Source organism: Aspergillus uvarum, assembly GCF_003184745.1.
Source record: "Aspergillus uvarum CBS 121591 unplaced genomic scaffold BO82scaffold_14, whole genome shotgun sequence".
NCBI lineage: Eukaryota > Fungi > Ascomycota > Eurotiomycetes > Eurotiales > Aspergillaceae > Aspergillus > Aspergillus uvarum.
In genome coordinates, this window is record NW_020291311.1 from 340050 (window position 1) to 352233 (window position 12184).

The following is a 12184-nucleotide window of genomic DNA, read 5'->3' on the forward strand; positions in this document are numbered from 1 at the left end:
CTGAGACAAGATGCAACATCGATAGATACTCAAACATTCTGTAGTAAAGTAAGATCAAAGTAAGATTCAGATAATATGATTAACTTGGAGATGATTGTGTTCAGGACAAGGACAAGTGTGTATAGTCCAGTACATCGCCAGCAAAATGCAGAATTTATGCAGATAATCAGTGGCCATGTGATGCTTAAAATACAGCCCAAGCAGATGCAGCGAGTTATATCGACGCAATATCAGGCAGTCGAGAATGTAGACACCAGACGAGAGCTGAGCGGCAGACGACAGACCATTCAGAAGTATAGAAAGCAGGCGAGATTAACTTATTCTTGCCTTGTGCCACCAGATCCAGTCAGCATAAGAGACGATCTTATGCTAAAGCGCTTCGTATCAGCCAGGCTGGGAAATTCCAGGCTGACTTTTTCTCTTTGGTGGTTAAATATCCCCGTAATGTGATTTTTAATCATTTTAATGATGATCGATACCCCTCAGCCTTGTTTGGGGGTTCAGATCGGCTTCCCCGACATTTTCCATTTACTTCTCTCATTGAGAGTGCCAACCAAAAGCAAAAGCAAAACCAACCAGCCTGTTGTGGCTTGTCTCTCCTTTTCTCTCCCCCCCCTTGCTAGGCTTCTAACAGGAATATATTTCTCTCCCTCCTTGACCCACTGCTGGAGGATTTCTTCCTCCTTCTCATCTTCTCCAAACCCACCGACCCTGCAACATCCCGCCTGCTGAACCTCCGTCCCTTTCCGTGACTCATGCGGAATGCCGTCTAAACTCCATCGGTCTCTGTTGGACAGTGATTGACCTCCCTTACTGTGCTCGAAACCTCCCTCACCATGCAATCATCTTCGCGATCAGAGAGCGCGATGACCGCAAAGCTGGACCACGACAGTTTCGTGGCTTTCGACCATGCCGCCGCCGGACAGTGAGTGTGCCGCAACAAATTTCCCTGTCGCATCCCTCTCCCTTGTCGCAACCAACACAACACGAAATCGCTTCAACTCTACCACCTAAATCCTCGCCATTCTTGAAGTAAAAGCTTCGGCCAATTTACTAACAAAAACCTCTGCTGTAGCGAAGGCGTCCAGTGCACCGTATCCGGCACCTTCATCGCAAAGCCCTGCACCGCCCAAGAAGTCGCGTTCTACGAATCCAGCGCCCTGCACCCGGCATTCCAAGAATTCCTGCCCACGTATATCGGCACGTTAACTTCCGCGAATGAACAGCAGCCTCTGGCCCTCGCTGCGGCCCAGCAAGCCGGCGCCATCATGCTGCCCGGCACGGAATATTCCTCCGCGTCGGATACCCCGACGGCCACCGTCGCATCCCAAGCCCCAGCCGCCGGAGCGACAACGACCCCCATAGTGACGGCAGCCCCCGAAACGGCCAGCTTAAGCAGCCCGGCAGCAGCCGCGGAGTCGTCGTGGGTCCCCTCTAACGGAAAGAAACTCGAGACGGGTATCTCGATCGTGCTGGAGAATGTGGCCGCGGGGTTCAAACGCCCCAATGTGTTGGACGTGAAGCTGGGGGCGCGGCTCTGGGCGGACGATGCGCCGCCCTTGAAGCGCGCGAAACTGGACGCGGTGTCCAAGGAAACGACGAGCTCCACGCTGGGGTTCCGGATCGCTGGGATGAAGGTCTGGACGGGCGTGAGTGGGGAGACCGACGAAGGGAGCCGGACCGACCCGTATGCGACGAAATACGAGGGCGCCGAGGGCGCCAAGGGGCAGGTCATCGAGGCAGATGGCTACAAGCGCTACGATAAATGGTACGGCCGCTCGCTCACGGAGAGCAACATCAAGGACGGGTTCCGGACGTTCCTCGCCGGGGCCAAAGCCGGGGCTGTGGATCGGTCCCAGCTGGTCGCGCGACGGCTAGCCGAGGAGTTGAAACAGGTGCAGGAGGTTCTGGAGTCCGAGGAAAGTCGCATGTACTCGTCGAGTGTGTTGATTGTCTACGAAGGTGATCCGGACGCCATGGAAAAGGCGCTGGAAGAGGAGCAGAAGCCCCGACCGGCGCGAGAAGAGGAAGATGACGATGAAGAGGAGGACGACAATGTCGAGTTCGAGATCTCAGAGGGGTCTTTTCAAGTAGTTGATATACCCCTTGGCCAAGGCAGCGTGTCTCACCAGGCTATCAATATCAACCTCGGCCCCGAGGTCGCAGAGCTGGGGGAGCTGGACCTCGACGAGGACGAAGAGGACCCTCCTAAAGTGCATGACCTGCGGCTGATCGACTTTGCGCATGCGAGCTGGACCCCGGGCCAAGGGCCGGATGAGAACGTGCTGAAAGGAATCAGGAGCTTGACCCAGATTTTGGAGGAGCTTGCCTTGGAGTAATTTTAAGAACAGTTGCAGTTTGAAAAACCACTACAGTCGCTGGCGGCTCTAGGATAGCACCATTTAACAGCATACAACAAACACCCGAGCATTTAGCATCATCAAAATGAAACCTTTGCCCACTAATTTAAACAACGTAAACCCAGTATCAAATATCTCTCCTCTCCTAAAATCCGACTAATACAGAAGCAAGACCCAGCGACCCTCCCCTGTCCCGCCATATAGATGCGGGCGGAAGCGCAAGCAAGATCTTACATAATCACCTCCGCCGAAACCTCCGCCGGACGATTTGCAACTATCCAAAGCCCGCCCAGCCCGTCTACTCCAATATTTTCCCCTTCTCGCAGCCAGGAGCAAACCACCTGCACTACACAAGGCAGTCAGTCATCTTAAGATGTTCCCCACGCGAGCCCTCCTCGGCCGCTCGGTCTGGAAAGGTCAGTCAATCCCTACCCTTACGTTCTTCCCAGCTCATCAACCCAAACCCCAACACTAACATCCCCATTAACCAGGCCCCAACATCGTCCCGTACGTTTTACCTCCCAGAACCCAGCCCAACCTCTACGCATAGGGGTCACAGCAGACTGCTATCGCTAATGCTGCCGCTGCTCTGAACCCACCGCACCCATCAACCCCCCCGGAATCCCACAGCCCAAACCCAAGCACCCACCCAACAACTAACCCCCGTCCGAAAAAAATATAGTCTCCCCCTCCCGCGCAAACTGCCCGCTCCCCCCGGAACGCCGCCGATCCGCACGCAGAAGCGCGCCGCGACCATCCTGCCGAACTTCGTGGGGCTGAAGTTCTCGATCCACAACGGCAAGACCTACCACGACGTGCTGATTACCGAGGAGATGGTGGGCCGGAAGTTGGGGGAGTTCGTGCCGTATGTTTTCCCCTCTCTTTACGTTCTTGTCTTCCGTGGGCGGGGTGAGGTTGAGGGTCGGTGTCAGGATCTGGGGATGTGGGCTCAGCTCACGCGTGCTGAGTGGATCTGGCCAAGGATAAAGGTTACGAAAGAAGAGTGCGTGCGTGCTAACGGTTGGGTTTGTGCTTAGAACTCGCAAGCGTTTCACGTACAAGATGTCGAAGAACAAATAGATCTTGTCTGTTGTTGGGAAGGCATGGGGGACATGGGGGACATGTCTGGGGTTGTGGATCGATACCTTTTTCTTTACGGCGGGGCTTTTTCTTTGTTGGTCGCGAACTTGCGCAAGTGAAATCTCTCGTCTTTGGCGAGTGGGAGATATGCTCTGTGCAAGTTGGAATTGAAATTGCATTGTAGTTTGTTTTTGGCGTTTTCTTAGTTTGTGCTTGATATGCTAGAGGAGGGTCTCGGTAAAAGAGATAAAGATAGGAAAGAGGTGGCTGGCTATGTATATTATGTATTATCTATCTATCCATGACATACGAGGATTCAAGGTCATAAAGTGTGCTACCAAGAGGCAATCGTAAGGGTACTATTTGGCATTGCATATACATGTAGAAAGGAAACCACAAGTTCAAAAGAAAAAACACCCATACTCCGATTTGTGCAGGCTCAAGGCCCAACATGCAGGATATCTATCGTTCAGGAAACATCCCACCCCCTCACGCCGCAATAATACGCCATCAAATAGACAACCCAGAGGTCCCCCGACTAAGGAGGACTGCAAGAAGAGAAAATCAAGCATGGAATCGCATCAACCCAGCAGCCCAGCCAGCCTTGCCCTCAAAAGAGAAGGAAGAGAAAGTCATATCAAACGGAACCCCCGTAAAAAGATCCTCTCACCGATCAAACCCACTTTTTATGAAACCCACTGTTCCACGCCTACCTTCAACCGAAAATCACCAAGACCCGTTCACCGATAGAACTCCCCCCTCTTAACACTAACCCCATACTCCGCAACCGCCATGCCCAAATCCTCCATGGTGAGCACCGTTCGACCTTGTCCCGACCCGCCGGACCCTCCTCCGCCGAACCCGGGCCTCTGAATGCCCAGATGTGTGCCCGCCTTCCCCTTGCCTGCCTCTCCACCCGACGGCCCCGTCGCCGCGCCCGTCGACCCGACACCCCCGGCACCACCGGGCATGCCCAACCCCGAGGCGGCGTTCAAACTGCCCATTGGGTTGTTGGCGGAGGAGCTGTTGGACGCACGGATGCGGGCGTATTGGTACGAGTCCGCCGCGATGTCGGCGATGAACTTCTGGGTGGCGAGGGCGAGGAGGCGCGCGAGGTGCGGCGGGGTCTGGTTGGGGCCGTTGCCGGGGGGTGGGAGGCCCGCCAGCGTGAGGTAGTGTGCTGTTACGGCGTCGGGGATCTAGAATTTCAGTCTATCGTTAGGAAGAGGAAGACAATCGTGATTGGATTGATATTATGGAAATGAAATAGTGAGTGACCGGCGGGATGGATGATTGAACGTTGGAAAGTGGAAAGAAAAGTGAGGGGAGCCGCCGGATCAGAAAAGCCAAAACGTACAATAGGTGCATATTCATCCATCTTCCCTAGAAACTCCCGGAGACTAGTCTCCTTCTTCGACGGCGCTGCGGCGGCGGCAGCTGCGTCCACGGAGGTCGGCGCGGGAACCGGATTGCCCACATCGTCGGCAGCGCTGGTCGCAGCCGGGTTGGCACCGGCGTTGGTGCTGGGCGCGTTGGTCATGTCGACGTCTTCTTGCTCAGTCGGAGCATCCAGGACCTTATTGGTGTTGCTATCGGCGACGTCGGGTTCTTGTTTAGGCATTACCGTGCCGGGTGAGGTGACAGGGGGTTGGCTGGATGGAGGAGGGACGGGCGTGGAGGAGGAAGCTGCAGTTGATGATGATGATTGTTGAAGAGGAGGAGGAGGTTGCGATGAAGGCGGAACAGCAGGCTGTAATGACGATGATTCGGCCATGGTTGGGAGTGGCTAATGGGAAAGCGCAAGGGGAGTCCAATGGGTGAGAAGGGAAGGCGTCGGCGGTGAATGCAAGGTCAGCAGTATTGAAGCAATTTATACAAGTTCAAATATAACCCCTGCAATGGTGTTATCGCGGCGCCCGATTGGGATTGGAGGTGATACCGGGGTTTTCTGGGGGGAGTGAAAGAATGGGAACATGAGTTGGGATAGAATTGAATTATCAACTGCCGCGGTGGTTGGAGCGGAGTAGCAAAGCATAACTTAGTCTCTGTCTCTCTTGGCCGCGTTCGGCCCGACTGCTACTGGAGCACCAACTGGCAAGCATAAGCTAGGCACTTTCATTATGACTGAACACTTGTTTGTCCTCCTTTAGTATTATTCAGTGAGAATGAACAAAGACAGAAAGTAAGTAAGAAAACATGATTATTCAGTTATTGTTGTACAATCCGCAAGATACTCCTACAGCTTCGTGCTCCATTCGCACCATATGCATCAACCCTCATACAATCCCACCAAAGAATCACAGAAAATAGACAGTCGTAGACAGTAAAAACCGCTCAGAATCCCCAGCGAAGAAGAGAAAAGAAAGAACCATGAGAAATAATACAACTCGATCAAGGGAGGAAAGAAGTAAAACCGAGAAGTGAAGCTAATTGGTGTTTGAGCATGAGCCTCGGTCTCATCACTGACCCAAATGCATATTCGGATCAACATGGTCCTGATGATGCGGGTGCGGGTGATGCTGGTGATGATGATGCTGGGGTTGTCCGAAAGACTCTCCATGCACCTCCTGACCGAGGGTCTGCATCAGGTTCTGCTCCGCCGTCTGGTCGAAGGCGGAATGAGCATTGGGGTCATGTGTCAGTCCAGGGGAGGCAGACATGGCATCGTGCCCGTGACCCATACCAACTGGCTGAGCATGGGCGCCGGCAAGGGCCATCATACCCTTAATGCCTTCCACATGAGCCTTGTCTTCCTCGCCCTGCTTCTTCTGCCGCTCGCGAGCTTCCCGCTTGGCAGCCTGGGCTGGGGCGCGAGTCTTCAATTCACCCGTTACGAACTTCAGGTAGTAGGGCACCTCGATGCCACTCTTGAGGAAGAACAGCTTCAGGTTACGAGCCTTGTCCTTGAGTTGGACCTGGTTGCGATCTTTCAGGGCCTCACTTATGGTTCCTCCAGGGCCAAACATGGCGAGGATCTGACTCCAGTGGGGTCCCTTGACGCGATCCAAACCTGCCATCAACGCATTCTCCTCTTCAGTTGTCCAGGGACGACGCTGACTAGGCAACCCGGATTTGCGGCTGCTAGGCGATGACTTGGCAGATGCTGCCATGCGAGCCCGCTCATAGAGGACCTGGGTGGGCTGCGATTGAGAATAGTGTGGTATCCCGGGCATGTATCCGTGATTGGCAGCAGCCGAGTTGGGTCGTGGGATCGACGCGGGGGTCACATGGCTGTATTGCTGGAAATTGGCCTGAAGAGGGCTTGGCTGGAATGTGAGCTGGCTGGGCGGGTGCTGGTAGCCAGATGGCGCTGGACTGTGATGGTAAGGTTGCTGGTGAGTCTGCTGGTGAGGCATCTGACCCGTCGGCTGAGCAGCAGAATACCCATGCAAGATCTGACCGCCCTGCGGCTGTGCGTGCTGATGGGCCTGCTGTTGCTGCATCTGCTGGGGCTGGTGAATTGTGTGTTGCTGATGATGCTGCTGGGGCTGGTGCTGCTGGGGCTGGTGCACCTGTTGTGGCTGTTGTTGGTTCTGCTGAGATTGCTGTTGCTGGTACTGCTGCTGCTGTTGAGAGCGCCTTAATCCATGGCCTTGGAGAGCGATCTGCGCCGCACGCGCCGCACGAGCAACAAGATCACCGTGCATGTTACGGTCGACGGGAACATCCGGTGGCTGCGTCGAGACTGGGAATTGGCCTTGAAGGGGGGCGCTGGGAGGTTCTTGAGATTCTCCATTTGATGAGGATGGCTGGCGACCCTTGGTGATCTTTTTCGTCTGGCTCGCCGTTAGCACACTGGATAGTCAAGGTAGGAGCAAGGGGGAGCCAGACCTGTTGGTTGCTGATAGTATCAAAATTCTTGGTGATGTAAGAGCTCAGGTCTCGAAGGAAGTCCTCCCAATGGTATTTGTCTGGCAAGGCTTTCATGGCTTCCTCGTTATTGACGTCACTAAGTAGAATGTCACGGCGCGATCCGGCGCGCTTGACAAAGTCGGCCTCACTGGGAGCCAGCTGGCGAGTTCCTGGGCGGCGGTCCAGGAGTTGTTGCTCCAGGTCATCTGGGAAAAGGTCATAGAGTAACTCGGTTCGGGTTCGCTCTGAATTGTTCATGGACGCAATGAAAGCCTGAGTCTTGAGTTCCAGGAACAAAGCACCCTGCACCTTGAGAAGACGACCGCCTTCGGGAACAAACACATCCAGGAAGTTGTCATTGAGTTCTGAAAATCCGATTTCCTGTGTGCCAAAGATGCTGGAGACGAAGGACGCCAGGTTCGCCTTTCGAATGATATCAACTTGCGACGACTCAGTAAGCTCCAATTCAGTCGGAGACAGAAAAGACTTCTTGGTAGAGTAGACCTTCTTCGTGTGGTCGAACAACGAGCGCATGGTAGCGTAGGCTTGGCCACTCTCCGTCTCCGGCTCGGAAACGAATGAGGTGATTTCTTGGTACGAGGACTTGGCAAGCAAAGAGAGGATTTGGGTAGACTATAGGGGAGTGGTATGTCAGTTGCTTTCGTTCTTGCGTCTCAAGTGCGTCTCGAACATTGTTTCACATACCAGGTTGTCCAAAATAGGCAAACTCTGAGTCTTCAGGTGGGAGTTGGCCTTGACGAAAACCATGCCTTTCGGGGCCGGACTTGCGGTATCCGCCAGCTGTTGCTGACCGATCACAACTTGTTCCTCTACACGTTCGGCGTGATTCATGATGCTCGAAATCACGGTGGCCATATCCGAATCAATGTCGGCAGATGTCTCGGGCGCAACTGCGGTATCCGTTGCCGTGCCATCGAGTTGAGCACCACCGAGTTGAGCGCCATCGAGGTGGGCGCCTTCGAGTTGAGCGCCATCGAGGTGAGCGCCTTCGAGTTGAGCACCATCGAGGTGAGCGCCATCGAGGTGAGCGCCATCGAGGTGAGCGCTGTCGAGTTGAGTGCCATCGAGGTGAGCGCCGTCGAGTTGAGTCGGGGTATCTCCTGGGTGTTCCACCGTGTCCACGATACTGGGGCCCAACGCAGATGCTAGTTCTTGTTCAATCTGATTTCCAGGAACTTGGTCTGCTGTCAATTCACTGGGGTGTGGTGGCAAGACGAGGTCGGCCGGCTCGGATTCGAGGCGACGTTTTTTGGAAGCCCGAGGCGACACCGAGCCATCCTCTTCTTCGAGGGGATGCGACAGTTTGGGGGTCACTTGAGAAGACAGCAAGTTAGCATCATAGTAAAGTAATTGAGCAGTAGCACTGTGTCGCCTTGTGAAGGCCTGGAAGCCATGCAATGATTGTTTAGATCGGATTTGGTTGGGTTCAGAGCAAGCAGGAAACGGGGGCGAAACGCCTCCTTCTCAGGTCGCCCCCAGCACAACTCACCATGGCTGTCAGTCTCGGTCGGGAGCGGAGGGAGTTCGGAGGTTATAGAATCCTCAACTTTCGGGCCTGTCGCAGTTATGTCGGCCATGATAGGGACGATTCCCGATGGGAGGGAGATGCCTGTCCTTTCCAAGAGCAGAAATGAGGGCTTAGGGGTAGGGCGCAAGCGTAGGGCTTTAGAAGTGGTTAGGTTAAGTTGAGACGGGCGGAGGGACGGAGGTTCTCCAGCTGCTGACTACTCAGTCAGATTTTTCTACTGAGTAACAACCCCCCCCCGGCCGGAATTCGGCCTGCTTCTCTTTTGGGTCAGCAACCGGGTGTTACTAGGAAATAGGTAACTACAGTGCACTTCGAATTGTTCACTGCTATGTGTTTTACCTTCATTCTATGTTGACAATTCTTACTACCTCCCTCTCCAGCTACTGGGTAATGTACTGTACACCTGCATACTATTTAGGCTACTTCCCAGGCTACTAAGTAGTAGTCTTCAGCCGCCAGTTGTCAAACTTATAGATCCAGCGATCACCAATCCCGCTTTAGGACTTAGCGTGCCTCCTGGCTACCTGAATACTTCCTTCCTTCAACACTTCGACTTGATTGCGACTACTTATCCATAATACAGCTTGTTGTTGACTGACAGTCATGTCCCTCTTCATCTGCAAGATTTGCTTCTACTGGAATCTACCCTGTCCTCTGCTACAGCGGGGTGGTGACTCCCATGGTTGCGTCCACCTGAATGCTACCTTCCGTCTAGGCGTCATCGACTCATCAACACGGTCATGTAGTCTGCTGCGAAGTTTCACCGGAGTGCTCCAGGCCAATTGGACACTCTTTCCACCATGAGCAAACTAGCAGGTCATGGAAGTCTTGTGGCCGTGATATTGTCATGCTATGAAGCGTCCGTTAAGCTCGTCAAGGTGGCAGCAATGAGCAGGACAGCAAACATTCGATGTTCGAAGATGGCCATGCCAGTACAAAATGCGGCAGCTTCAGTACTGGTTCCTCTGGCTAGACTCCTATAGTGGTTGATATGGCTCTCCAATGAATCTGGAACAAGGTAACGACAGGAGCACCTCATTGCATCAATATCGGAACCATGGAAATGAGCCCCGAAGGTCAAGATAGGACGAAGGCCTGGTAGACTTATCAGGCTAATTAGTACACTAGAAGATACTGTTCCATCAGCACGACTGTTCCAGTTCCCAGCATATATGCTTGAGTCCTCCCAGCCCTGTCTCGTTCCTTTCGGCTCTGTCAGTCGGAGTCTTGGAGTCTTGAAGTTGAACAAGCATCAATCCTATGAACATTATACACTACTAGACTCATTCATACTTCCAGCCTGAAAGATGCGGTCCTCGCGCGACATTCTCTTGGCGCTTGCTATCGCTCTGCTGCAAAATGCTATTCCAGTATCGGCACAAAACCTGAAAGAACAGGTCTGGGCTGTCTTTGCCTATACATTGCACGGAGACAGCGTCCCGACAGCGCTTCCCCGTGAGAATGTAGTGACACCCTATGGCGCCAGTGAGCTGTATGCTGCTGGGTCGGCCTTCCGTGATCGATATGTCGCGATTCATTCGACGGACGTTAGTCCCAGTACGAGAATCGAACGGATTTCCTCCTATGTACTTGCAGATGAAGACATCGATATCTTGGCCACCACGGACGCCTCCGTGATTGCCTCCGCCCAGGCCTTCATGCAGGGTCTCTATCCGGCGTTGAATGAGACATACGATGCTCAATTCTTTGATCCCATTTTCCTCATGTCGAATGGCTCCGTAACTACAGGACCTCTGGGTGGATATCAGTATTCCCGCGTCGTTAGTGCGAGCCTCGACGATCCTCAGTCAGTGATCGTGGCAGGCCACCAAAACTGCATGTTGCATCAAACTGCCGACCTGGAGTACCGAAACAGCCCTGAGACTCAAGACCTAGTCCAGACATCCGGGGCGTTCTACAATCGTCTGTATGAATTCTCCTTAAGAGACACATTCGATCGCTCATCAGCCAATTACCTCAACGCTGTTTCCATATCTGAATTCCTCCAGTACCAGTACTTGCACAATGAATCGCTCCTCCACAGCCTGAACGAAGACGACATCAAGCTCGCCAACTGGTACGCAGACCAGTACACCTTTGCGACTAATGGCAACACCACAGCCTCCAGTCCCATTCAGAGCAGCAATGTTCGCGCTGTGGCGGGCCGATCCATGGCGTCTCGTGTCTTAGATGCTTTCAACACCAACATCTACAACCGGGGCGACAGCAGCAAACTGACCTTCCTCTTCGGCAACGCCGAGCCGGCGGTGGCTCTCGCATCCCTCCTACGACTCCCATCCCCGCAGCAGTCGAACTTCTACTCGCGACCTGCGCTCGGTGCATCGATCATTTTCGAGCTCTTCAGCCTCGAAAGCGACTCCTACCCGATCTACCCTGATCCATCCCAGCTGTACGTGCGGTTCCTCTTGCGTAATGGGACCGATGACGAAGCAGAGTTCCATCCCTATCCCCTGTTCGGGCTCAGCCCCAGCAACACGGATGTCTCGTACTCGGAGTTTGAGGAGGAGTTGACCAAGTTCGCCCTCAACTCCACCGAAGCGTGGTGTCTCCAGTGCGGCGCCAGCTCAGCGGTGTTCTGTCCCGGAATCCTGGAGGAAGCCGACGATGCTGATGCTTCGTCGATCCAGAATGGTAGCAAGAGCAACACCAGTATAACACCTGGCGTGGCAGGTGTCATTGGCGCCATTGTCACCCTTGTTGCGATTGGTATGGTTGCCGCAGCTGGGTTCTTGTTCTTTGGCATTCGAATGAACCGGCGGTACAAGTCGAACCTCACCGACATCAAAGGGGGAATCAAGTTGGCCAGTGATTCAAATCTAGCTCTGCGGGAAAATATGTGATCAAAATGCTTTGCGCTGGTTGAGGTTTTGTTTACTAATACTCAAGCTTGGGCTATTTTCCTGGGTTGGGCGTTATGGTATGGACAAAAAGTGATTTTCAACGAAAGATCAAGGCGATCATTGATATTGGTTAACTGAAGTCATAATTAATAGGCACTAATAACTATAATAAGTGGACATTGTGATACTAGTCTCTATGCTACTTAGGGATCGAGGTTCTTCATCCCATCTTGTCAGTGATAGGATGCGGGTTATATGTTCATTATCATGGATGCAACAATAGACATTGATACACTATATAGCATAGAGAAGGTTGATTTGGTCTTTTATCTTTAAAGAAATACCGTTTGAGTGCTACTATGCATCAACTTTGAAGTAAGAAGATAAAAGACCAGCCGAAGAAACAAGTTTTAAATACTACAAGCTTGTCCCAGGTGTAGTAGTCAGGGCCATGTTCCAAGTTGTGAGCTATAGCAAATTCG

The 12184-nt window shown here is 53.2% G+C and overlaps 5 protein-coding genes across 5 annotated transcripts; 3 read left to right on the forward strand and 2 right to left on the reverse strand.

Annotated features, from left to right (window-relative positions):
• Positions 1–565: 565 nt before the first annotated feature.
• Positions 566–2458, forward strand: BO82DRAFT_352574 (inositol polyphosphate multikinase). Its single transcript, XM_025634727.1, has 2 exons — positions 566–925; positions 1076–2458. Exons 1-2 carry the CDS (start codon positions 867–869, stop codon positions 2337–2339), a joined length of 1323 nt encoding a protein of 440 aa, XP_025494036.1. The 5' UTR covers positions 566–866; the 3' UTR covers positions 2340–2458.
• A 236-nt stretch (positions 2459–2694) lies between these two features.
• BO82DRAFT_430644 (mitochondrial 37S ribosomal protein uS19m) lies at positions 2695–3761 on the forward strand. Its single transcript, XM_025640632.1, has 4 exons — positions 2695–2776; positions 2852–2867; positions 3043–3225; positions 3398–3761. The coding sequence occupies exons 1-4, from the start codon at positions 2734–2736 to the stop codon at positions 3438–3440; spliced, it is 285 nt and encodes a 94-aa protein (XP_025494037.1). The 5' UTR covers positions 2695–2733; the 3' UTR covers positions 3441–3761.
• A 29-nt stretch (positions 3762–3790) lies between these two features.
• Positions 3791–5421, reverse strand: BO82DRAFT_352575 (putative TFIID and and SAGA complex TAF10 subunit). The gene is made up of 2 exons (XM_025634728.1): positions 4798–5421; positions 3791–4639 (listed from the first exon to the last, which is right to left on the reverse strand). Exons 1-2 carry the CDS (start codon positions 5212–5214, stop codon positions 4181–4183), a joined length of 876 nt encoding a protein of 291 aa, XP_025494038.1. The 5' UTR covers positions 5215–5421; the 3' UTR covers positions 3791–4180.
• A 135-nt stretch (positions 5422–5556) lies between these two features.
• Positions 5557–8974, reverse strand: BO82DRAFT_331140 (putative MYB DNA binding protein (Tbf1)). Its single transcript, XM_025633128.1, has 4 exons — positions 8803–8974; positions 7998–8626; positions 7272–7925; positions 5557–7216 (listed from the first exon to the last, which is right to left on the reverse strand). Exons 1-4 carry the CDS (start codon positions 8888–8890, stop codon positions 5900–5902), a joined length of 2688 nt encoding a protein of 895 aa, XP_025494039.1. The 5' UTR covers positions 8891–8974; the 3' UTR covers positions 5557–5899.
• A 1348-nt stretch (positions 8975–10322) lies between these two features.
• BO82DRAFT_352577 (uncharacterized protein) lies at positions 10323–11858 on the forward strand. Its single transcript, XM_025634729.1, has one exon. The coding sequence runs from the start codon at positions 10500–10502 to the stop codon at positions 11700–11702; it is 1203 nt and encodes a 400-aa protein (XP_025494040.1). The 5' UTR covers positions 10323–10499; the 3' UTR covers positions 11703–11858.
• The last annotated feature ends 326 nt before the right edge of the window (positions 11859–12184 follow it).

What these genes read in the sequence shown, in the direction of transcription:
- BO82DRAFT_352575 (XM_025634728.1), bottom strand. Translation starts at nt 5,214, where the DNA reads ATGGCCGAATCATCGTCATTACAGCCTGCTGTTCCGCCTTCATCGCAA. An exon ending in TGGATGAATATGCACCTATT is followed by an intron (nt 4,640 to 4,797) that starts GTACGTTTTGGC and finishes CTGAAATTCTAG; the next exon opens with ATCCCCGACGCCGTAACAGC.
- BO82DRAFT_352577 (XM_025634729.1), top strand. Translation starts at nt 10,500, where the DNA reads ATGCAGGGTCTCTATCCGGCGTTGAATGAGACATACGATGCTCAATTC.
- BO82DRAFT_352574 (XM_025634727.1), top strand. Translation starts at nt 867, where the DNA reads ATGACCGCAAAGCTGGACCACGACAGTTTCGTGGCTTTCGACCATGCC. An exon ending in GACCATGCCGCCGCCGGACA is followed by an intron (nt 926 to 1,075) that starts GTGAGTGTGCCG and finishes CCTCTGCTGTAG; the next exon opens with CGAAGGCGTCCAGTGCACCG.
- BO82DRAFT_331140 (XM_025633128.1), bottom strand. Translation starts at nt 8,890, where the DNA reads ATGGCCGACATAACTGCGACAGGCCCGAAAGTTGAGGATTCTATAACC. An exon ending in GACCGAGACTGACAGCCATG is followed by an intron (nt 8,627 to 8,802) that starts GTGAGTTGTGCT and finishes TGTCTTCTCAAG; the next exon opens with TGACCCCCAAACTGTCGCAT. An exon ending in TGCCTATTTTGGACAACCTG is followed by an intron (nt 7,926 to 7,997) that starts GTATGTGAAACA and finishes ACTCCCCTATAG; the next exon opens with TCTACCCAAATCCTCTCTTT.
- BO82DRAFT_430644 (XM_025640632.1), top strand. Translation starts at nt 2,734, where the DNA reads ATGTTCCCCACGCGAGCCCTCCTCGGCCGCTCGGTCTGGAAAG. An exon ending in AAGTTGGGGGAGTTCGTGCC is followed by an intron (nt 3,226 to 3,397) that starts GTATGTTTTCCC and finishes GTTTGTGCTTAG; the next exon opens with AACTCGCAAGCGTTTCACGT.